At 38.4% G+C, this 25371-nt stretch overlaps 1 protein-coding gene across 1 annotated transcript in view; it reads right to left on the reverse strand.

Moving 5' to 3' along the window:
- The window catches only part of NLK (nemo like kinase), a 164013-nt gene that overhangs the window by 16980 nt on the left and 121662 nt on the right, over positions 1 to 25371 (reverse strand). Inside the window, exons 4-7 of the mRNA XM_060646753.3 lie at positions 12378 to 12484; positions 10819 to 10904; positions 6738 to 6947; positions 3342 to 3443 (exon numbers count right to left, since the gene is read on the reverse strand). Coding sequence (XP_060502736.1) covers positions 3342 to 3443; positions 6738 to 6947; positions 10819 to 10904; positions 12378 to 12484 — 505 coding nt within the window. The remainder of the gene's footprint in view (positions 1 to 3341; positions 3444 to 6737; positions 6948 to 10818; positions 10905 to 12377; positions 12485 to 25371) is intronic.

Below are 25371 nucleotides of genomic sequence, written 5' to 3' on the forward strand. Positions count from 1 at the left end.
TTACTCAAAAAAAAAAAAAAAAAAACCACACAAGCTGGGGTGCTTGGGTGGCTCAGTCAGTGTCATGACCGACTTTGCTTCAGGTCATGATGTCGTAGTTCGGGAGCTGGAGCCCCACATCGGATTCTGTGCTGATAGCCTGAAGCCTGCAGCCTGCAGCCTGCTTCACATTCTGGGTCTCCCTCTCTCTGTGTCCCTCCCCCGCTCACGCTCTCTCTCTCAAAAATAAACATTGAAAAAAAAAAAAAACAAACTTAAGAAAAAAATCACAAGCTATACCTACCATTTTATGGTGAGAATTTTAATTGTTAATATTTATTAAGTGTTCAGAATACCAGACACTATTCTATGCTCTCCTTGCATGTACTATCTCTTTATCATTATAATAATTTAATGAGGTAGGAATCATTTTTATTCTGATTTTATAGATGAATGAATTGAGGCACACAGAAGTTAAGTAGTCTGCCTAAGGTCACAAAGTGAGTTACCGGTAGAGGCAGGATTCACAATTCATTCTGTCTGAAAACTGTAGTGTAGGACTCCTGGGACACCATCATCATGTTGTGCCCTGTGGTGAGCCTGAGACTGACACCACAGCCTGCACTCTTAATCACTAAAGACCAAAGAAATACAACAGAGTATGTATCTGGTGTGGAACGCTGAGCTAAGAACTACGTCCTTTGCAGAACAGTCTTGATGTACAGAACCACACAAGCTATAGTGTATATACTGGATTTGGAACCCAATTAATTTTTTAAAGTTAAGAAAAAAATCCAAATGGCTACATACCAATATACTTGTGTGTGGGTGTGTATGTGTCTTCCAATCTCAGGTCTAAGTGGCTGTAATGTGAATGGAGATACCTTTAAGCAGTTGCTAACAGGCCAAGAGGCATGAAGGATACGCATCATGGGTATAAGGGAAGGGGTAGAGAGTGGGAAGGGAAAAGGCAGAGTCTGACTGATGGCTTAAGTGAAGAGCTTCAAGGGTTTGCTAACTTTTCTTGAGAGTAATGGTGGTATAAACATCTACTAGCAAATGTGGATAAAAACCTGAATTTCCATACTGGAGGAAAAAATGGAACGAAGTAATATGCTAAGTTTATTTACATTCAATTATATATGCTATACAAATCTACCTGGATTAGTGTTCAATGCCCATGAACACCTGATTCAGGAGACCATTTCTGGCACTGGTTATAATAGTATCTAAAGATAAAACTTTAAAGTTTTGTATAAAGTGTATCTAGCCTCTGGGTAAAAATGGTCTCCTAGTTTGTTTCCACCCCACTAGTCTCTTCAAAACCAAAATATTCTAACAGCAAGACTAGCCAGGGCTACCCCTAACTTTTACTGTGGAGTTCTCTTAAGAGCATCACTAATCTTAATGATAAACAAAATAATAAACTCTAGGAGGCATTACTGTTAAGAGGCCAATTCATGCAAAAATGTATAGGAAAAAAATTCTGCTTAACATCTTAACCTATTTAACTGGTTAAATAAATATAGAACTTTAAATTTTTCTTTCTCCCCTCCTTCATTTTAGACAATAATATATTTATTATTTTTGTATTTAATTGAAATTTCTAGGTTTTTACAACTAACAGATTTTTATTTTTATTTTTTAAAGTTTATTTATTTTGAGGTGGGGGTGGAGGGGAGGCAGAGAGAGCGAATCCCAAGTAGGCGTCGTGGCATCAGCAGAGTGGCTTGATCTCACGAACTGTGAGATCACGACCTGAGCTGAAACCAAGGATCAGATGCTTAACTGACTGAGCTACCCAGGCGCCCTGTATAACTAACAGATTTTTAAAATTTCTAGTAGGAAAAGGACTCACTTGCCAGGAATGCTCAAAGGACGGCAGTTGCTTTTGGTGCAGTATGTTACATTTTCCAGCTGTTCTAGAAGGCAGGCAGGAAACTCCTTAGGAAGCCTTGCTCTCTCAGCTGCTGTTTAGCAGCTCTGACAAAGGATTAATTAGCTGGCAACCACTAGCAATAGTTAAAATTCCTCTAGAGTTGGAAGAGTGGCACCAGGGTATGTGATCTTAATCACATTTCATTACTGGCTACTTTTAGTCAGGAAAGACCTAAAGAGGTCAGTAAAAGAGGAAAATTATTTTGCTAGTTCCAAGGGCATATTCACCATGAGGTATTGATAAATTTCTTTAATATTCCTGATGATGGCCAATAAATAGAACATAATAGATCTTTTGGGTTCCTTATATTAATACAGAACCTTTCTCTAGGTAAAGACTTACTGTGTGCTTTTCTAAGAGAATTAGGACCCGAAATTATTTCATAGTTTATAAACTAAATGCAATAGAGGGATGTAACCGGCAGGGGGCTATTTAAAATCCCAGCATCTACATCTCTATTTTTCTAGTTCGGGCTGGTTTTAGAAGAGAACGCACTTTACCCATTGCCCTTTATGCCCGTGAGAATGGAAGCTGTGGATTCACACTGGAATTACAGAGAGAAACTGCCAGGGGAAGGCAAGGCCTTGCTTAAATGTCTGTTTGGTAATCTGAGAGGAGCGTCGAAGTCAGTCTGCCATTTGGTCATTCAGATCAATCAGTCCTGATGATCCATCAGATCATCTAAATGCCCAATTTAAAAGAAACCAAGGCAGAGCCCAGGAAAATTAGTTGCTGAATCTTCTTGTTCAAGCCTCCTCTTTTCTGTTTAGTTTGCTGCTCCCGAGAAAAGTATTTTCCTTGCTCACTCTTCACATCATTAAGCTGTTCTGTCCAAAGTGGATTAGGAAAAGTGCTTCTAAAAAATGCTGCTAAACCAACAGGTGGAGATAAAAGCCGTCTCGTCTTCCTCAACAGTGACTTGTCTGGTTATAAGTAATACTGATCAGTACAAATCTGGCAATCTCTCTCCATACTTCTTTTCTAAAAACATTTACATCTGATTCTGTGTTAGTGGAAAGAGTACAGTAGAAATAGCTTCATCCTCGTAGTTGGAGTAAGAGGTACCGAGTATTTTGGCTCAGTATTTAGAAAAGACATCTTGATGTACATGTACGAGGTATGGCACTGGAGTGAAAGCTCCACCCCCAGTAATTTTCCCAGACACATCAAAAACCAGGAGACAAAAAGCCAGGGGTCATTTAGGTGCTACACAGTATTTATTTTCTCCTAAAGCATTGGGGATTATGGTATTTTATTTAGTTTGACAAATATTTAACATTTTCTTATTTATGACCATGACATAAAAAATAAATAAAACCCGTAAGTAATGTTCTTGTTTAAACAGCCTTAACTCATTATTCTGTCGGAAGAGAAATCCTGCCCAGATGGTTACCAAATACAGATCCCCACCCTATCATGTTACCTGTTTATGAGGACCCCTGAGTATGTGTGCCTTAGCGCCTTCACAAGCCGTCCTCATTGCTTCCAGTGATGGTGTGCCCAAAAGATCCGTGATCAAATCCAACTACAAGGAAATATGAAATACAGATGGATATAGTAAGATCTCATGGAAACAACTTTCCATTACTCTTCAATCACTCAAGGCCAAGGACCTAATTTGGAGGGAAAAAAACACAACACCACCTTAAGGCAAATTCCAAATTAACTGATAGGAGCCCCTATGTTCACTTTCTGGACTACTTTTAAAAGGCCAGAATATTTTTATTAGGAATCCAGATGACAGAAATGAACTATGTTTCGGCAAGCACGGCATTCTAAGGCTGTAGTAGTTTAGGAGTCTGCATCTACCTACTCTGGGTCTTGATATCATGGTATCTATGATCCTTGCAGAGGTGAACTGCTCTTTTGCTCCTGGCTAATGACTGTTCTTTTCAAACAGTTAAAGAATGGATTCTGATGCTTCCAAAGGATTCAGGCTCATCAAGGAGCTAATCCATAAATCAGGCAGCTATGATTTAGGAACTACTCAGGACATTCACATCTGAAATGAAAGCTAAGCTATTGATGTGTGGGCCAGAACACCTCATTGACATTCTAGGTATGCTAGAAATCTCTTACACTGGCAGAAAACTGCGGTTCTTAGAAAACTATAATACTGAATAAGACCACATTTAGTTAGCAAAGCACAATAAAAAATGGTCTTCTCACAAGTCTTGGTAGGTCGGACACCACCTCCACAATTTTCTGTAGTGCTAAAACTCTTTCAACTTCATAACCTAATTAGCAATAATATGTCATTCGGATTCTTCCAGGACGGAAAATTCCTACCTACAGAATACTTCATTTTCTGGTACTGGGATTGCCAGATATAAAGCACCATTTTATTTCCTTTTTTTTTTTTTTTTTAATGTTTATTTGTTTTTGAGAGAGAGAGAGCCCAAGCAAAGGAGGGGCAGAGAGAGGGAGGGGGACAGAGGATCCAAAGTGGGCTCTGTGCTGACAGCAGTGAGCCCGATGCAGGACTAGAATTCATGAACTGGAAGATCATGACCTGAGCCAAAGCTGGATGCTTAACTAACCGGCCACCTAGGTGCCCCTAAAGCACCATTTTTCTGCACTTATCAAAACTATGAGGTCTATATAAGGATCACTGTCCTCCAGGATAATGGGGATGATCAAGTAGCTTGTTTTCCATAAAAGATCTCTACACAAAGCCTTTTGGGAAAAGTGTGTTGGTGATACTTATGGACCTCTAACTACCAACCTAAAGGCAGAAGAAAATAACTGGCTCATGAGAACAAATGGAAACATTCAGAAAGTTGTCTACAATGGGTTAGATCCATGGATGAGAAATATTTTTATGCACTGTAGCACCTAGGGTTTTCATTTCTCAAAGATACAGAGAAAATGCTACAGAAAACAACTACTTCCATTTAGAAGTTAGCCTCTTTTCCTATTTTAGATCTTGACTTCTCATACTAAAATACACTGATGATAGATAGTGTTATCTGTTACTGGCTACATCATGCTGGCAAATTCAAGACACATGCATTTCTCTAGAAAATAAGGTATCTGAATCCCAGGCCAGTTGCTGCATACTTTGTTTTACACACACACAACACACAACACACACACACACACACACACACACACACACACACACACACACAGTCTTTTCAGTAGCAACCCAAGATCCTGGTTCGATATACAGCATTTGAACACCTTAACTTTTATTTAAGCTTTTCTGTATGGCAGCTGCTTATGTGCAGACATGATGGTCTTACAGGTAAGTCCATTAAAATCTACTCTCTAAAAAAATCGAATAGTGAAGTGGGTACTGTCAATAGTACCCAACATTAAAATTATATATGACAATTTTTTATCACTAGGATCAATTTTTAAGATGGAAATTTGATAAAAATAGACTTGGAATGTTTAGCAGAAAAATAACTAAATGCTGATCATAGCATATACAGTTTCTAATGTATCAGTTAATTCTTTGTAGAAACAATTCCATTTTGGGTCAGGTGCATGAATTATTTACAAAGATACTCAGTAGTCAGGGTGATCTCTTACAATGCGATCAATCAAATCTCAATACTCCCTTGCTCAAAACCTTCATACCGCTTTCCATTACAATTTGGACAGAATAAAGTCCAAAGTCCTTATCAGGTCATCACAGTCAGGCACTCTTTCTCCCTCCGACCTTGTCTCCTACAAGCTCCTCCTTGATTGTGCCATCCCCCCAACATGCCACACTTGTTCCTGCCTCAGAGGCGTAATTATGTGGGTTGTCCCTTTGCCTGGAACACTCCCAATATCTCGCTCCCCCATTTCACTTGAGTACTCCTCAAATGTCATCCCTTCAGAGAGAGAATCCTTCAGCACTGCTCTGCTCCACTGTCATCCCCTGGTTCAATTTTTCTTCAAAACATTTATCATTATTTAGGTTTATGTTTATTTGTAGACTTTATTTTCTGTCTCATGTGCAAGTTTCACGAAGGCAGGAACCAACCTTGTCTTATTTACTGCTGCATACCTATCATCCTGGCATAGCACCACTCTCGCAGTTGCTAACATTTGCTGAGAGCTCACTGTGCGCCTGGCCGCGTTTCCAGCTTTATTACTTCATTTGATCTGCACAACAGTCCTCAGAACCTTCTAATTTGCCTAAGAATGACTAGACAGTAAGTGGCAGAGCTAGGACTGGAACCCATCGATTTGATTCTGCAGCCTGAGTCCATCATTGTTACATTATTCTAATGCAAACTTTATGTTTGCATTGTTAGAATTTATGGATAAAAAATACTTAGGAATTATCGCAAGAAAATATGATAATGAATTAGCTCTTAGGGCAGATAAAGTATCACGAATGGGTTCTTAAAACTACCTTTTAATAAGCTTCTAATGTTCTCTGCCATATTTAAATATTGTAGCTCCAAAACAAAGGTTAGAAATGTTTCTAAATGTTCAGATTTAAGGAAATCAACACTTAAAATTTATATTCTAAGCATAAAGAGTAAGTACATTAAGCCACCAAATACATTTTCAAGTTGGACGCATTCAGTTAGAAAGAACAGAGACAATCTAACAACTGAAGATTACACCTGTGCAAGTGGTTACATGCATCGGCGCAAGTAATAAAGGCAACACTCCCTCTAATAGGCCGGTAAGTTACAAAATGAATCTCTCTGTAATCTTCAACTTCATAACTTTTCTGAATTTTAAGTGAACCCGAATTTGCTAAAAGCAATGCAGACAGTACAACGAATAAGCCCAGGACATGTGTGCAAGGTGGTTTTTTCCTTTAAATCTGTAATAGAATTGAAAGCTACTAAAGCCTAAAGTAAAATCATACCTGCTGAATGGGACTTTGTGCCTGAAACAGTATTCTTCGTCCTAGTAGTTCTGCAAAGATACATCCGACAGACCAGATGTCAATAGCATTGCTGTAATGACGACTGCCCATCAGGATTTCCGGAGCCCGATAATACTGAGTAACAACTTCCTGAGTCATATGACGGGATTCATCTAATTCCTCCACTCTGGCCAATCCAAAATCACAAATCTAAATAGAAAAGATTATCAAAATATTGTTAAAGAGACACATGTATTTACAAATGGTAAAGTAAAACAAAACAGCCAAAAAGTTAAAATCTTGATAGATCTCCAAACTCAGAAGTTTTCAATGATACAGGTAGGGTATATTTGTGTCAATGCATAATTTGATCTTATCGGTATAAGAGGGGGGAAAAAAGGCTCAAACTTCCTTATTTCTATATAAAATGATGATCTTAAAAATATTCTTCTCACTTTTAATGTCTTTTCAATTGACAACTAAACCAAAAAGACAGCTCAACGCACATTTCTAGGTTTAATGTAGAAACCAAACTATGTATTTTCAAGGCTTCTTGAGGAAGTATTATAAGAAAAAAAAAAAAAGAGCCAATCTTGAAGACTTCCTGAACTATGTTCACTCTCATTACAGAATACATGTAGTAAAATTTCTTTAAATCAAACTGAGTCCTAAACTTCACATGTATCTATTTTTAAAATACTAATTCACACTCAAATGTGTGAATATGTCAAAATGTGGCACACTGTAGGATACCAGTGCCACTAGGTTCATTCTTTTCTTCGTGCCGTAAATATTTAACTTAATGCCTCTCAAGTTTTGGACAGCATGCTGGAACCTGGCGACACAACAGTAGATGAGGAAGATTGGTTAATTTACATGCAGACCGAAAAACGAATCTTTTCCTGTTACTTCTGTTTACTGAGAGGCTGCAGTTGCAAGATGAGCTGTTAGTGGACAACAGCAGTGCCACCAATGGCAACTTCTGCTTATTTTCAGGAATTAAGACTTTCTTGAAACTAGGCAAACAAAACAGAAAGGGGGAGCACTGAGGCTAAGACAAGAAGTAATGGTCTTCCAAACTTTAGCACTCTCACTGATTAACTTCATTGAGTCAGTGTTAGAAGCGACAAAATAACACTGTTCTAAATTGAAGTCCCAGCCTACGATTTTATTTGAAAAAAGGGTCTGACAGCTAAAAAAAAAAAAAGTTGGAAAACCATAGCAAAAAGGAAACAAAACAAAACAAAACAACAACCAAACTATAAGTTGCTTATCGGGGCACCTGGGTGGCTCAGTCGGTTAAGCATCCGACATCAGCTCAGGTCATGATATCACAGTCCGTGAGTTCAAGCCCCGTGTTGGGCTCTGTGCTGATGGCTCAGAGCCTGGAGCCTGTTTCAGATTCTGTGTCTCCCTCTCTCTGACCCTCCCCCGTTCATGCTCTGTCTCTCTCTGTCTCAAAAATAAATAAAAACATTAAAAAAAATTAAGTTGCTTATCAAATCCTCCCAAAGACTAGGGTTCAAATAACACATAATATTTAAAATGCCATGGTGTTTTAGGATATCTTTTAAAACAAAACAAAAACCAAAGAACTTTAATCCATTTTCCTATCATTCTTGTATTTAGAGTAAAAAAACAAAAAACAAAAAACAAAACAACAACAACAAAAAACAACCAACCACCCACTGGACAGAAAATATTTTGTTATAAAGCAAGTCCCTTGTTAAAAACATCAGTCTGGAGTCATTTCTGGCAATTTATCTGGAAGACAAGCTAAACCCAAAGTAAGAAGTTTATATGATCAGATAGCCAAAAGGATAATGAGATTTCCAACAAAATTATCCATTTTGTGCTTAATAGGAAATAAAATATATTCATAATATGAAAGGATATAATTTAAAAGAAATGTTTTATCATAATTATTTTTGATGAATTTGTACATCTGAGAAGGCAGAATTAGTTTGTCCATAGCTTGACATTCCATTCTGGGTTTTATTTTTATTTTTTTATTTTAGCGAGAGAAAGAGAGCGAGAGAGAAAGAGAGAGAGAACGAACCTTAAGCAGTTTCCACGCTCAGTGCAGAGCCCAATGTGGGGCTCCATCCCACGACCCTGGGATCATGACCTGAATCGAAATCACGAGTCTGATGCTCAACTAACTGAGCCACCCCAGAAGCCCCCTAACCATTCTGGGTTTTAAAAGTAGGCAGCTTGGACAAGTCAAAGGAACAGGGCACAATTTCAATTTATCCTGATCTGTGTATTGGTTTATTCATAATTGACATTTTCCTCTAGTTACTCATTTCTGTAGCCAGAAGTTACAATACCATTACTAATGATTTTAAAAAATAGACTTCAGGGGCGCCTGGGTGGTGTAGTTGGTTAAGCCCCCGATTCTTGATCCCACTCTGGTCATGATCTTGTGGTTGGTGAATCTGAGCCCCGCATCAGACTATGCACTGATGGTGTGGAGTCTGCTTGGGATTCTGTCTCTCCTTCTCTCTGCATTTCCCTGGCTTGTGTGCTCTCGTGCTCTCTCTCTCAAAAATAAACATTAAAAAACTGTTTTTAATGGATTTCAACCAGGTAATGGCATCAAGCATTCTACACAAAATGCTTTGTGAAATTCTCCAACCAGAAACCAAAACAAGAAAAAACTGGCATAAATTGTCATAAAACTGATTTGGCCTGAACGGAATAAAGAATTCTTAAGTTTTTTGTTTTTTTGTTTTTGTTTGTTTGTTTGTTTGTTTTAATTACAATGAGGGTTGTGGGAATAGGTTGCAGATCTCTTCAAAAAGGGGAAAGGTAGCAGGGGAATGAACTCAATGACCTATAGAAAGAATATTTACTTCAGTGGACACTGGGGACAATTAATTTCTCTGTGGAAAAAGACTGCACTACGACACTAGTTGTTTTCAGGGAAATTATGAAAAATAGTTAAAAAAATCTTTCCAGAGTTAAATCAGAAACAGGTCTTGAAGGCTATAATGGAGAATTTTATCCTAAAGCAGTATATCATACCAGCTTTTAAAGAAAATTGGGCCACAGTTTAAAGAAAGCATTTAAAATACAAAATTATATTCATTTATATACTTGCTTTTAATATTTAGTTTAACTGCCATCAAACTAAGTAACAATGACAGCTTGATTACTTATAAAGCAGGCAACATTTAAAAACCAGTTTTTTTCAAATATATCGGTTGAAACGTTAACAATATTTACTGCAGACTGAAGCACCATGTAATACTGTAGCCACTCACAAACTAAACGGAATTTAAATTTGCTTACACAGGATGGCACAGCTCTAGGCAGGCCCTTATCTCTACCTTCTATGATGGGGAAGGTAGGGTGGTTCTCTTCCTATCTAGGAGCTCCATGAATACATCTCTCTGTTGGAGGCAGGGAGATGCACATATGTGGATTTTGCAATTGGTGAGCCACTCACTCTAACAAAAAACGGGCAGGGGTGAGGGGGTGGGTGGATGGAGACACTGGGGGAGAGTAAAATGGAAACTGATGGCTTGAGATTTTGGAGCTACTAACTATAATTAATCCTGTAATCAATACCCCCTCAGAGGAGGTAGCAGGATTGGCTACTATACTGTCAAATACATTTAACCCTTTCCTGGCTTAGTACTTTCACTTGTGTTTCCACTTCCCTACTTTACTACCTCAGTCACGCAGGGTATAAAAATGCTACAAGTTTCTTAAAAGCCATACTTCATTCTCATATAAACAGCTTACTGGTTTTCCAATATTCCTTTTGATGTGTACTTCTTTTAACAATGGAACAACTGAAAAAGAAATCACCTTCTCCATCTTCTTTCTGGTCACATTGTAATTCCAATTTCAGTGTTTCTAAAACATATGCAAGCTATCATGAAGAAACCATGAGTCAAGACTACAAATCTGTTACTGTGGCCATGACTAGTGACATTGCTAGGGAAACCTGGGTTCTTTCATTTTTGGCAAAGCGATGAAAACAAATTTAACTCTTTCACAAAAACACATTGCTCTTAATCCTGCCTTGACATTCTGAATTTTTCTCAGATACTCAAATAAACTGAAAAGCTACCTTTAGAACACAGTTGCTGTTCACAAGGAGATTCCCTGGCTTAATGTCTCGATGTAAAATGCCAGCTGAATGGAGATATTTCAAACCTGAAATAACAAACGGATTTAATTGCAGATATTTAATTCCTTTCGCTCAACCAATGATTTGGGGGGAAAACCACAGAAACAGAGAGTACAGGATTTAAGACTGTTCTCTAAATGATGGCCTAATAAACATTATTAAAAGCTAGACTTAGCCCTACCTCAAAAAACCTGTAATTTTGCGACAGTAAAATAAAGTGTCATCAAAGGCTTGCACAATCTACAGATCATGCCTATAATTCAAAAGATGATTTAGGTTTAAATATAGATAAGCTTTTCAGGCACTGGAATTAAAGCTGACCATACGAACGTCCTCAAATTGCTCCTAGGTGTGGGTTGGCCACTGGAGCTCTGCTGCTGGTACCGTCACCCTGTGATTCCCATTACCCACCGGGGAGCCTTTCCCAGGGCAGATTTTTACTGGGAAGACAAAAGTCAGCAACCTGCCCAGGTCTGTCAGTAGTATTCTCCACCACTGAGATTCGAGAGGGTAATAATTAATTACTTTACAATATTTCTGACACCTTAAAAGACCGAGGGTTGTAGCACTGCTAAAAAAAGGTCACAGCTTCAAGGCTGAGTCTTCTGAACAAAGTACAGTAAATCATGTATTTTTTTCAAGTGTAAAAAAAGATCCAGTATCCAGTATCTTTATTCTGTCCCCCACCACAGAATGTCAACAAATCCATAGAAAGTGAACATCGTGGTTTTAACGTCGTGCTTTCATTCTGTTAAGATGCTTTTTAACCTCTATAAAGAATGTCTGAATTCTATAAATCCTAGTGAGGGAGGGGCAGGGGGAGGATATTTTACTAGGTAAGGAAGCTGTTTCAGCTTTAAACAATTAATTCTCCATTTGTAACAGCAAAATTCCAAAGGACACACCTGATGGCCAGAAGAAGCTCCATCAATGTCGGCTCAAACTGCCTCTCCATCAGGTTGGTGCTCTCGAGTGAGCCAGCCTGAAGAATTATTTAGCTGGCTGTTTCTCAGTCTCCTTGATGCTCTGGCTTTAAGAGTCATTTTGTTTTTCTAGAATTGGACTCAGGTACACCAGCCAACACTTTGATCAGGCTTATGTACTGCTGGTTTGAAGAATAAATGTCTGGATGACACAAGTTACTTTTTAATTGAGTTATCTGATGCCAGTCACATATCCCTACTAAAGGCTGTTTAGTGGAAACTTTGTGACAGACCACGGGGTTTGACAAACCCTCTTGCTTATTTACTCCCTAGATTAACCTAGTCATGAATTAGGGCTTTCTCTTCCATCACTGAAAATAAGAACCATTTGGCCACCCTTAAAAAAGCCTCTTATTTAACATCAAGCATAGAGAATATTATATTTGACCTTGGTCAAAAGAAAAAAGTCTTTAGGGAAGAAGAAAGCCTTGGGAGGTCAGATTAAAGTTCAAATGAAAAGCAAAACATTTCACGTATACAGTGACACTACCTTTTTCTTCACAAAGAAAAGCTTACCTCGCAAAATCTGATAAAGAAAAACTTTGACATGATCTGAGCTGAGTGGTTGAGGAGAGACGATAATTTTATGTAGGTCACTCTGCATCAATTCTGTGACAACATATCTTGAAGTTTTAAGTTAAGGAGAGTTCAGAGAATTCAGCCCCAATCCCCTCAAAGTAGGCGCTAGGTCTAAAGAATAACTTCCACTCTTAAGGCTGGAGAAAGTTTAAGGAAAGAAAGCTTCTAGACAGTATGACAAAGGTGAGAATTCCAGCCCTCACAAGATAAAAAATTGCCAAAATTGAAGAATTTACCATTTAAAAGTTAGCAGACATAAACTAAGTGACTCCTCTATAATTAGCATTATAAAAGAAAAATAAGGGTAAATATTTTTTAAATTAAGTTTTTAATTCCAGTGTAGTTAACATACAGTGTCCTATTAGTTTCAGGTGTACAACACAGTGATTCACAGATTCTACACATTACTCAGTGCACATCAGGATAAATGTACTCTTAATCCCCTTCACCAATTTCACCCATTCTCCCCTGTAGGTGGGGACAGTTACCTCCCCCTCTGGTAACTGTCCTCTATAGTTAAGACTCTTTTTGCCCCCTTTGTTCATTTGTTTTATTTCTTAAGTTCACTATGAGTGAAATCATATGGTATTTGTCTTTCTCTGACAGACTCATTTAACTTAGCATTATATTCTCTAGAGCCATCCATGGTTGTTGCAAATGGCAAGATTTCATTCCTTTTTATATTCGATTATATACATTGCATACCCATTTATATTCCATTATATATATCACATCTTCTTTATCCATTGTATATCACATTATATTCCATTGTATATCCATTTATATTCCATTATATATATCACATCTTCTTTATCCATTCATCTATCGACGGACAACTTGAGTTGCTTCCATAATTTGGCTATTGTAAATAATGCTGCTATAAACATAGGGGTGCATGTACCCTTTTGAATTAGTGTTTTTCTGGGTTTTTTTTTGGGGGGGGGGGGTAAACACCCAGCAGTGCCAATCCTGGATTGTAGGGTATTTCTATTTTTAACTTTTTGAGGAACCTCCATACTGTTTTCTACAGTGGCTGTACCAGTTTGCATCCCCACCAACAGTGCACCAGGGTTCCTTTCTCTCCACACCCTCGCCAACACTTGTTGTTTCTTTTTTTGATTTTAGCCATTCTGACAGGTGTGAGGTGGTATCTCATTGTAGTTTTGATTTGCATTTGCCTGATGATGAGGGATACTGAGCATCTTTTCATGTGTCTGTTGGCCATCTGTATGTCTTCTTTGGAGAAATGTCTGTTTATGTCTTCTGCCCATTTTTAATTGGATTATTTATTTTTTGGGTGTGACGTTACATAAGATTTTTATATATATTGGATTCTAACCCTTTATCAGATAGGTTATTGGCAAATATCTTCTCAATAAGGGTAAACATTTTAAATGACAGCCAGGCCAGGAAGAATGTGAAGATCAAGGAGTCTCAGTGTCTATTCAGACATGTTACTGGAGCATCCTGTGAATCCAAACAAGAGAGGGTTGGGGGTCTCACCCTAGGCCACCAAGGTACCAATGGAAAGGATGACAATCTACCCACCAACTGTGGCTTAAGTTACTTTATAAAGTATAATACTCCTAGAAATGTATAAAACGATTAGTTCAAATCCAAGCCTTCCTCCAATCTTAATAATTTGTTTTGTTATTTAACTTTTTTTTTTTTTTTTTACATTTATGCCTCCCTTATTAAATTTTAAGCTTCCTATGCTTTTTACTCTTATACCTTCAGGGTTTTGTTCGATCAACACATGGTCGATGACCATAGGCTGGAGCATGGGGAGAAATGAAGATGTAGAATTCAACTCTTGTGAATATAACTTTTGCTGTATCTAGAATAGGACAGATTCAGGTCTTACTCCTACCCACAGTTAATGATTCATTACAAATCTGGGTGAATTTTATGATTTAAATTTAACCTTCCTTAAGACAAGGGGTGAGTACCTTTGACTTTGGGAGATTCCTACAGGCTTTAAATTCTTCCGATACCTCGTGAAAGTTAGTTTCATGTTCTGGGTTAAAACACTAAGGCTCCCCTACCCCTGTATAACTGAAAGCGGGAACAGGCAAAAAAAAAAAAAAAAAAAAAAAAAAAAAAAAAAAAAAAGAAAAAAGAAAAGAAAAGAAAAGAAAAGAAAAAAAAGCATAGCTGTTACTGGATTGCAGAGTTATTTTGCTTTCTTACATAGCTCTTCAGATCCTACCTTTCTTCTTCCAGAGCGAGATTATGAAATCTTTTTTAAGGACAACCCATCTGACACCCCGTAAAACACCTTTTGTGCCAGTACTGACTGTCCCACAGCTAGTCCTAGAAGATATAGTCCATCTTAAGGGGCAGCTGTAGTCTTAGTGTGCTTAGCATGAGCTATAAATGAACTAAGAGGGTCCAGGGACTCGTGTTTTAGCATTTACATGCTCACTGTAAGGGTAAATGCTAGGCATAAAAAAATAAAGATGAGAAGGCGTCTGCCTTCAAAACTTACAATAATTTTTTTTAAAAGTGCTATTAGGCTTTGGTTTTTACTTTTATGAACTTTAAAGACTCTTGTAGTAAGTGGTCATTATCTGGGGAGAATGATTTAAAAACACTTCTAATTTAACGTTTTAGCAAAAACAAGTAGTAACAACTTGAGAGTAGGGAGGAGAACTAATTGATAATGCTTTGACACACAATCAAAACACCCTCCTTGAAACATTTAGGTCAAATGGCTTCTAGAACACCTGACTGTTGGCTTTTCTTCTCTCTCACTGGTTGTTCCTTTTCAATCCTCCTTTGTTTTCTTCTCCAATTACTTAATGTTGAAATGTCCCAGGGCTTGGTCCTCTTGTGTTTCCACACGCACTTTCTTGGGCAAGTGGATCCAATCCTAAGACTTTAAATAGCATACTTGCAGATCACTCCCAACGTTGTATTTCTAGTTAATCCTGTTTCCTTAAGTCCAACCCCGTTCATCAAACTGTCTACTCATCATCTCCTCTGGATGTCTAATTGACATCTCAAACTGTCCAAACATGTATTCTCCATCTTTCCCCCACCAAATCACTTTTTCTAGTTGTAGGCTTTCCCACAGAAAACTTATTTTTCCAGCAAGCTGCTCACACCACAAACCACAAACCTTGGAGTCATCATAGATTTCTCTTTCTCTCTTGTTCCACCTCCAATCCATCAGAAAATCCTGTTGGTTCTTTCATAATTTAGCCACAGAATTAGACTACTTCTTATCATGTCCACTGTTACCTCCTATGGCCCAAGACCCCTAGATTTCTAACACACAGGAGACAGAATAAACTTTTGACTGTTACATTTTTATTTTGTCTATACACTGAGTTACTTTATTATATAGATAACATAATTTTTAGGGTTTTTATATTCTTAGGTTACTTTTACCTGAGGTTTTATTAATCAGATTCTTTCCAAAGAATTATATTCTACTCCATAATGAAGATTAGTGAGGAAATGAGATTTAGCATGCAGAATTTCCTAGGAACAGTTTTCAGTGACATGTTAGAATTGTTCTATAAAATGATACATATCAGTTAAATTATGGTATTATTACCAGGTTTAGATTTAGATTTTATTCTTAATAGCTTATAAATTTTTACATTTATTTAATTTTGACAGAGAGAGAGAGAGCGTGCAAGCAGGGGAGGGGCAGAGAGAGACACAGAATCCAAAGCAGGCTCCAGGCTGTCAGCACAGAGCCTGATGTGGGGCTTGAACCCATGAACCATGAGACCATGACCCGAGCCGAAGTTGGATGCTTAACCGAGTCACCCAGGCACCCCTTACATTTTTTTCTTTAGTTTTAAACACACAGAAAACTTGGAAGAATTAAACAGTGATCACCCATATATATATACCCACCACCCAGATTCTATATTTAACAATTTGATTTAGTACATGTTTATCCATGGCTCTTTCCATTCATCAATTCACCTTTTTTTTGGGGGGGGGGGTGCTGCATTTCACAGGACAATCTTTTTGAATGACAGCCAGATTATGTCACTCTTCTGCAAAAGCTTATTTCATTTAGAGTCAAAGCCAAAGTCCTTAAAATGTCCTTACATGGCCAGAAATGATCTGGCGTCTTACTGCTCTGACCTCCTTTCCTACCATTTTTGCTATTTTGTTATTCTCTAAACATGTTAGACACACTCTGACCTTTGCTCTAGCTGTTCCCTCTGCCTGAATGGGCTTTCCCAGACACCCTGGCTAACTTTCTCACCTCCTTTGTGTTTTTGCTCAAATCTGATCTTTTGAATGAGGTCTACCTTGACCACCCCAGTACCGCACCTTGCATGCTTTATACAACAGCTATCCCCCTGCACATCTCTACCTTTTCTTTTTTCCCTTTAGTACTTATCCTCCATAATTTACTTGTTATGTTTATTGTTTGTTGGCCTCCCCAGTCCTGCTCCATGAGGACAACAAGAATTTTTGTCTGTTTTGTTCACAAGTCCATCCCAAACTGTCAGAAACAAATGCCTGCATTACAGTTAAGTCTCCTATAAACATCTGTTGAGTACATGAACTAATATATACTGAGCACCCACTAGATAAACAATACTCTACTAGTATTTTAAATATATCATCTCATCTAATTTTCATGGCAATCCTACGAGGGAGGTGTTAGTACTTCCAATTACAGATGAGGAAATTGAGGCTACCAGAAGGCACGTAACCTATCTAAGGTTACAGAGTAGTAGAACTCGGTCTTGACTATGTTTAAGATCGTTTCAATGGCTGGGTTTTATCTTCCCTTCTTTTTTTGAGTTATATTTTTAAAAACTGTAATAAAATATACTAAATGTTCACTGTGTTTTTTTAATAGAAGAATTTCAGTTAATGAATGCAGAAGCAATGTTAGATGAGTAAAAAAATAAAGATTGCCATTTTTCAACGTCTATGGTATCATGGATACAGGCATCGATTATCAATGGCTGTTAAAACCATTTGAAAGGGATGAGACTGATCAGCATCACCTCAAATCACCACTCAACCTAGCAACACTTAATGTGGGATGAGATATTGTATCTCTATAAGATGCACACCACTGCCCAGAAAGTATTCAGGTCTTAAAAAAAAAACCTTGATAAAACGAATCCTCTAGCTCTAATTACTAGTTTACTAGAAACACGGAGAATAAAAGAGCAAGAGACACCATGAAGAAGCAATCAGCTAAACACAATGTGGATCATTCTTCTGAAAAAATTTTTCCAACAAATCAATGACAAAAAAGGGGGGGGGGTTGGGTAGGTGAGGGGAAGAGAAGGTAGGAATGTTTGGGATAAAATAGTCTCAAGAGATGTAATAATGAAACGCAATATATGGACTGTGTTTAGAATCTGATTCAAACAAACCTGACTAAAAAAGTGATCTTTGAGTGGGATGCCTGGGTGGCTTAGTTGGTTGAGCATCTGACTTTGGCTCAGGTCATGATCTCATGGCTCATGAGCTCGAGCCCCGCATCAGGCTCGGTGCTGACAGCTCAGAGTCTGGAGCCTGCTCCGATTCTGTGTCACCCTCTCTCTCTGCCCCTCCCCCATTTGTGCTCTGTCTCTCTCTCAAAAATAAATAAACATTAGAACAAATTAAAAAAAAAAAAGATCTTTAAGGAGATCAGGGAATAGTATGGAATTAGCTAATTTTATTACGTGTGATAATGACATAATAGGTTTTTAAGGCCCTTATCAGTTAGAAATGCAAATTTAAGTATAGGTAAAATAATTTGAAGTCTAGGATCTACTTAAAAAAAATACATTTATTTATGGTTGAGAGAGAGAGAGAGAGGGAAGGGGGGGAGAGAGGGAGAAGAGTAGGGGAGGGGCAGAGAGAGAGGGAGAGAGAGAATCCCAAGCAGGCTCCACGCACAGCACAGAACCTGACTTGGGGCTCAATCCCATGACCAGGAGATCATGGCCTGAGCCGAAATCAAGAGTTGGATGCTTAACCAACGGAGCCACCCAGGTGCCCTTGAGATCTACTTTAAAATACTTTCAGCCTTCCTTTCCCTGCCCTCAATAAAAAGGGAAAGAGGGTGAGATTGGCAAAATGATGAGCAACTGCTGAATGTGGGTAGCAGGTAAATAATAGTTATTATACTACTGTCTCTACTTTTCTGTATTTTTGAAAATTTCCAAAAAAGTTTTTAAAGAAAACCTTCATTGTATAAAACTAGAGAAATACAAGAAAGCCAAGGAATAGAAAAATGACCCAGAATCCTACCTCTTTGAATGAACCTATAACATCTTTGTGAAAAGTTGTACATGCATACACATATGTATATTTAAAATTGGGACTGTAACATAAACGTGGTGTTGCTGCCTGTTTTCTTAATAAAATACAGCATTTTCTCCTGTTATTAAATATTCTTAAAAAATTAAAATTTTTTTAATGTCTATTTACTTTTGAGACAGAGAGGGACAGAGCGTAAGCGAGGGAGGGGCAGAGAGAGAGGGAGACACACAATTCGAAACAGGCTCCACGCTCTGAGCTGGCAGCACAGAACATGATGCGGGGCTCGAACCCACAAACTGTGAGATCGTGACCTGAGCCGAAGTCAGATGCTCAACCAACTGAGCCACCCAGGCACCCCCCCCGCAAATTTTTTTTGACAGAGCGTGTGCAGGTGCATGCAAGTGTGTGGAAGGAGCAGAGGGAGAGGGAGAGGGAGAATCTTAAGCAGGCTCCAAGCCCAGCGCAGAGCCTGACAAAGGGACTGATCTCATGACCGCAAGATCACGAACTGAGATGAAATCAAGAGTCGGGACACTTAACCGCCTGAGCCACCCAGGTGCCTTGTTAAATATTCTAATGAAGCAGAATTTTTATGACCATATAGTGTTCAAATGAATGAGTAGAATTCATTTAACCAACCTATCGTTGTTGAAAACCCAAGTCATTTCTAATTATACTTTAAGCAAACCTGAGATAAACATCACATATCTATGTATCTATATCTTTATGTGAATCGGATTATTTCCTAATATATTCCTTTAAGTGGAATTATGGTGTCAAAGCAGAACATATTACATACGCTTCTTTTTCCCATTTAAAATATCTTGTGAACATCTTTTCATGGTAATCCAGTTTTTTAATATAATTTTAGGTACTTTAAATAGTATTCCATCTTATGGATTATGTCATGACTTAAGCAATCCCTATCACTGGACATTTAGGTTATTACCGTTTGACTGTAATGTGGCTCTGTGGGAGGGCTTAGAGCTTTACAGTTTTGTGTCATAAGGGGTCTTCGATTATGTATATAGATCCTTTCTCTTGGGTTAATCCATTTCTCTAGAGAAGTCTTCCAAATTTCTGTCTTAGAAGGCACAGGCCAGGCTGCCAGGTTCTGTAGGAGTTGGAGAAGGGGCCAAAGACACGACAGCTCAGCTCATGCTGTCTCCAGGGAATAAAGCTTTGGTTTTCTGCGGGATAGGAAAAGAGTTATCTGAATCTTACTATTTCCCTCTTGTATGCACTGAAAATATTTTTCCCCACTAGGAAATCTTTTTGTTCTCTATTTCATCATTTCCACCCACTAGGAATTCTTTTTTTTTTTTTTTTTAACGTTTTATTTATTTTTGAGACAGAGAGAGACAGAGCATGAACGGGGGAGGGACAGAAAGAGAGGGAGACACAGAATCGGAAGCAGGCTCCAGGCTCTGAGCCATCAACCCAGAGCCCAATGCAGGGCTCGAACTCATGGACCGCGAGATCGTGACCTGAGCTGAAGTCGGACGCTCAACCGACTGAGCCACCCAGGCGCCCCTAGGAACTCTTAATCATAGAGACAAGAAAAAACTTCTATTGGCACCATTAAGCCTTAATCAGAAGTCCCAATATTCTTGAATTGGTTCCAGAAATATCAAGGGGCAAAAACAAAGAAACATTACACATAAAACAACAACAAAACAAAAACAGAAACACTTCATAACTGCTATCATTGTATTAAATGTTGTCAACTTGAGAATTTTACTCCAGGAAAAAAAAATTCCTAAAGACAGTATGAAGCACTTATCTGTATGGGATGTCAGGCACGTCTGCTGAGTTTGACAACTTTTTGTTCCTGCGAGGATTGAAAAGTTCTTTCATGGAAGTAGAGCAGGTTATATTCTACTCTGCCTTTCGTATCTACAAAACTGGGAGCCAAGTTGTGATGCCAGAATCTTTACTGTTAGTAGTGACAGTTGGTATGCATGCAAGTAGCAGAGAGAAAACATCTAATTTTCAAGTTATCGGGTTGAATTCATATTGCTGGCACTTGAAAAATCTTGCTTTGACTTATAAAAGGAATAAACGATACAAAAGCCAAAAACAGAGAGTAAGTATGAAATAATGTCATATGCTTTCTTCTAACAGAGACTACATTTTCAAAGAAAGGGGAAAAGGAAAACACTGGCTGGCTGGAATGGGTACTGCTCTATAACCAGATATTTTAGAAATAATTACTCATTTCAGAAAAAAATTCTTACATTTCATTTAGCATTATAAAACATGTATTTCCTGATCAAGGTGTTGTTCACCTTAAATCTACTGGATTTGAACTGACAATACTGGACCACTGTTGACCAAGAAAAACAATTTCATATGGTTTAACCCTACCTAACACAGAGCAAAGTATTACCAGGTGTCAAAAAGCAAGGCATTCAAAATGAATATAAAGCATGATTTCAAATGGTAAAGTCAATTCTTCTCTACTAAGACCACATGCCTACTATGTGTATAATTTCTCATAAAATATAAACTAGAGGGTATTCCCCCTGTTAAACACAAATGACTAGATTACCACGCCCCTGTCCTCAGGATCTGTGAACTTGAAAACTCTTTCATTCAACTGCCTGTTATAATACTTAAGAAAAGAGAGGGTCGCCTGGGTGACTCAGTCTTCTGGGCGTCTGACTCAGCTCAGGTCACAATCTCATGGTTTGTGGGTTTGAGCCCCGCATTGGGCTCTCTGCTGTCAGCACGGAGCCTGCTTTGGATCCTCTGTCTCCCTCTCTCTCTCTCTCTCTCTCTCTCTCTCTCTCTCTGTCTCCCTCTCTCTCTCTCTCTCTCTCTGCCCCTCCCCTGCTTGCAAGCACACACTCTCTCTCTTAAATAAATAAACATTAAAAAAAAAAAAAAGGAGTATACCTCTGCTGAAGATGACAAGCTGACTTAAAAGAAAATGGGGTAGAGCACTGAGTAATGCAGAGAATTGCTGAATCACTATATTGTACACCTGAAACGAACATAACACTCTATGTTACCTACATTTGAATTAAAATAAAAAACTTAATAAAAACAAAAAAAAGCGAATGGGGGTAGGTTAATAAACTTAAATTAACCGGAAAGTCTAGGGCAAAAACCATACAAAGCTCCTGTCCACCTTTACCATTTTGCTTATTACCTCTGTGCAGAGATGCTTTCCTCTCCTCTAAAATCTTTTCTATTTAAAGTTTTTTTAATTTATTTTTGAGAGAAAGAGTCAGAACATGAGCAGGAGAGGGGCAGAGAGAGAGGGAGACACAGAATCAGAAGCAGGCTCCAAGCTCTGAGCTGTCGGCACAGAGCCCAACGTGGGGCTCGAATCAACAAACCGTGAGATCGTGACCTCATGACCGGAGCTGAAGTCGGACGCTTAACTGACTGAGCCACCCAGGCGCCCTTCCTCTAAAATCTTTTTAAACATAAAAGACTGAAAAATTTTAAATGTATTATTTTTATAAAGTGATTAAATAGGCTACTCTGCAGAGAATAAGTTTTATCAAGCTTTAGTTTAGCAAAGTAAATTCTTCAGGGGAAATACATTTTTCACTCCACAAATAAAGGAGTTTTTTCCTCACAGAAAACAAGCCAACAAACAGGCCAACCTTTAAAAATTTGATTTCTCTGTACAATACAATTCCTGAATTTGAAGATTTAACAGTATAGCTTCAGAAATTTAGAAGCAACACACACCACTTTATGATAAGGTTTCTGCTTTGCTCCAGCAGAAATTCTCCGAAGTCTCAATCCCCAGCATAATGTCTCCCAGATGTCTCAACTAGTTGCCATGCCAACTAAAGCAGCTTAAATTAAATGAGGGCCTGAAAAAGCACCTGCATCTCTCCAGGTCTGTTGCGCATTAAATAAAGCTCTCTTGACAGGGACTCAGAGGTGCCATTAACTTGAACAGCAGCTATCTGATTATTGTTTCTGAGTAATTTAATGAGGGTCTCCAAACAAGAGGGAAAACAGGGTACTCTTTCCCTCTCTTGGTCCTTCTAAATGGGACAGCCTCTCCAACAGCTGGTGTACCCCCTGGGTCAATGACTCTGCTATGGCCTCTTAAGTTACCTTTGGGTAAAGATAAAATATAGGATTAACGTTAGCGTGTTCAGGAGAATATTAACAGATTAACCATTTTCCCCTATTAAAACTCATCGTTAAAAACATGATCATAAAAAACACCGCACGGTATGCCAACCTCAGAGTGATTTGAACAGCCCTGTTAGAAAATAAATTGCTGCTGATTGCAGCAATTAGTTAACTAGCTCCGCAAAATATGGATTTCAAAATGTACTGATTTGCTTCAGAAAAATGAATGATGCAAATTAACAATTATAAATTCAAGGGTGGGGGGATACTGCTCTGATGCCTCGGGTGCCCAAGGGAAACAACGGTGTTTCCACGCTGTTTTAAAGAGCTTTTTGTTGCCGATGTTGTTACTATTGCTAATGTGGACATTTAGAAGGTGATTTTTAACGGGGTAGAAAAGTCCTTTTGCTGCTTTCTCAAATATTATTAGCCACCGGGGTATATTAGTTAATAGAAATAAAAACTTGGCCAGAGAGGTTATGTGATTTACCCAAGGTCACATTCTATGTATGTGTGTAAAATGCCAGAACTACCTCTGGTTTCCCAGCTCTTGGTCCAGGGAGTCTCGACCCCACCAACCTGGTTCCCATAGGAGCCTTCCTACTATCATTCCCATGTCTTACCGACGAGTATCATCACAGAATGCAGATTACTTTGAAATAAAGAAAAGCTGACTTTTTTTTTTTTTTTTTTGGAGAACAAGAATGAGCAAGAGAGAGCGTAGGCTCTAAATTCCAATAGCTAGAGATTTAGATCTTTAAACATGTGAGGAAACTGGGGCACCTGCCTGGCTCCGTTGGTAGGGCATGCGACTTGATCTCAGGGTTGTGAGTTCGAGCCCCACATTGGGTGTAGAGATTACTTAAAATCTTTAAAAAAAGATAAATGCGAGAAAACCATCAAGATTTCTTTAGCTTCTACTGAATTTCTAAATTAGATGCACATTCTAATTGGCAATTTGCCTCTATCTGTAAAAACACATACATTTGATTTCCTTAAAATGGTTTACTTTAAAAAATTATTTTTATTTTTTTTATTAAAAAAAGGTTTATTTATTTTTGAGAGAGAGAGAGAGAGAGAGAGAGAGAGAGAGCAAGCAGGGGAAGTACAGAGAGGGAGGGAGACAGAATCCCAAGCAGGCTCTGCATTGTCAGCACTGAGCCTGATGCAGGGCTTGAACCCATGAACCGTGAGATCATGACCTGAGCTGAAACCAACAGTAAGACGCTTAACCCACTGAGCCACCTAGGCATCCCTAAAAAAATTGTTTTTAAACACATGAGAAACAATACAAATAAAAGCAATTAACACTTACTGAGTTCTTACTATGTGCCTGGCACGTTCTAAACACTTTGAATTATCTCAAGGAATTCTCACAAGTCACAGGCTATTATTATAAAGAACTAATTGTTCTCTTTGTGATTCTGAGTCTTTCCTTTTGGAAGAACTGAATCCGAAGATGTCTCAAGTAATTGCTCAAATGCACACAAGTACTCTTCTTCATTTCTTCTAGCGCCTGAATTAGTCTTAGTTCTGTCGCTAGTAGGCCAGAGCCTCAAGTAAGAAACAACCCTACAATTTGCTGAGGGATTATCTCAGTTTGCTGAGAAGTATTTTGAGTCTCCTGTATGCCACTTTTAACACAGGTCACCTCATTCAATCCTCCTAGCAACCGGGGACTATTCCCATGTAACAGATATAGACTGGGGGTGAGGAATGTCAGGCCAACAGGCTAAATAATTACACCCCTTTTGCCAACAGAAAAATAAGACAAAAGTTAAAAAATCACAGAGGCAAGTTTTTCTACCTCACATTCTTTGCCTCTCTTTCCACCTCCTGAATATTCCACTTCCTTCCAAGTCTTACTCTTCTTACCCTTCTTTAGTCAAGTTATAAAGCTAAAATTGATATTCAATAGATATTTTCCAGTACCTGTGAATCATATATGCTTACTTGAAATAGCTTCTTGAATAGCTTCATGTTCCCTATTAATTTCTTTAAATAGAGGAGAACTTAAATTAGCGTATGTGTATATGTTAGCCTATTATTCATATATATGTTCACACACATATATATAAATATAAAAATAAGAGGAATCCCTGGCTAACATACTGCGTGTGGGGGCTGGGCTAGCAGCCCTGGACAAGAAATGGGAGGGAAAAAAAAGTCTGCATTAGAGACTGCTAGAAATATAGGCCAGGCCTTTTGGTGGGCAGGCTAAGTTGAAAAGAGAAGTTTGAGGGGCGGCTGGATGGCTGAGTCAGTTGAGCATCCAACCCTTGATTTTGGCTCTGGTCATGATCTTACAGGTTGTGAGTTCAAGTCCCGCATCGGGTTCTGCACTGACAGTGTGGAGCCTGCTTGGGATTCTCTCTCTATGCCCATCTCCCATCTGTGTGGTCTTTCTCTCTCTCTCTCTCTCTCTCAAAATAAATATATAAACTTAAAAAAAAAAAAGGAAGAAAACATACGTTTGGGAATCATTAGATACGGTAAGAAATAATCTGTACTTTCTATTAAATGAAACCTGCCACAGATGAGATACTGATTTTGCTTTTGGTTATAATCTCCCTTTGCACAACAT

The sequence above is a fragment of the Panthera onca genome, chromosome E1 (assembly GCF_046562875.1).
Source record: "Panthera onca isolate mPanOnc1 chromosome E1, mPanOnc1 haplotype 2, whole genome shotgun sequence".
Taxonomy (NCBI): Eukaryota; Metazoa; Chordata; class Mammalia; order Carnivora; family Felidae; genus Panthera; species Panthera onca.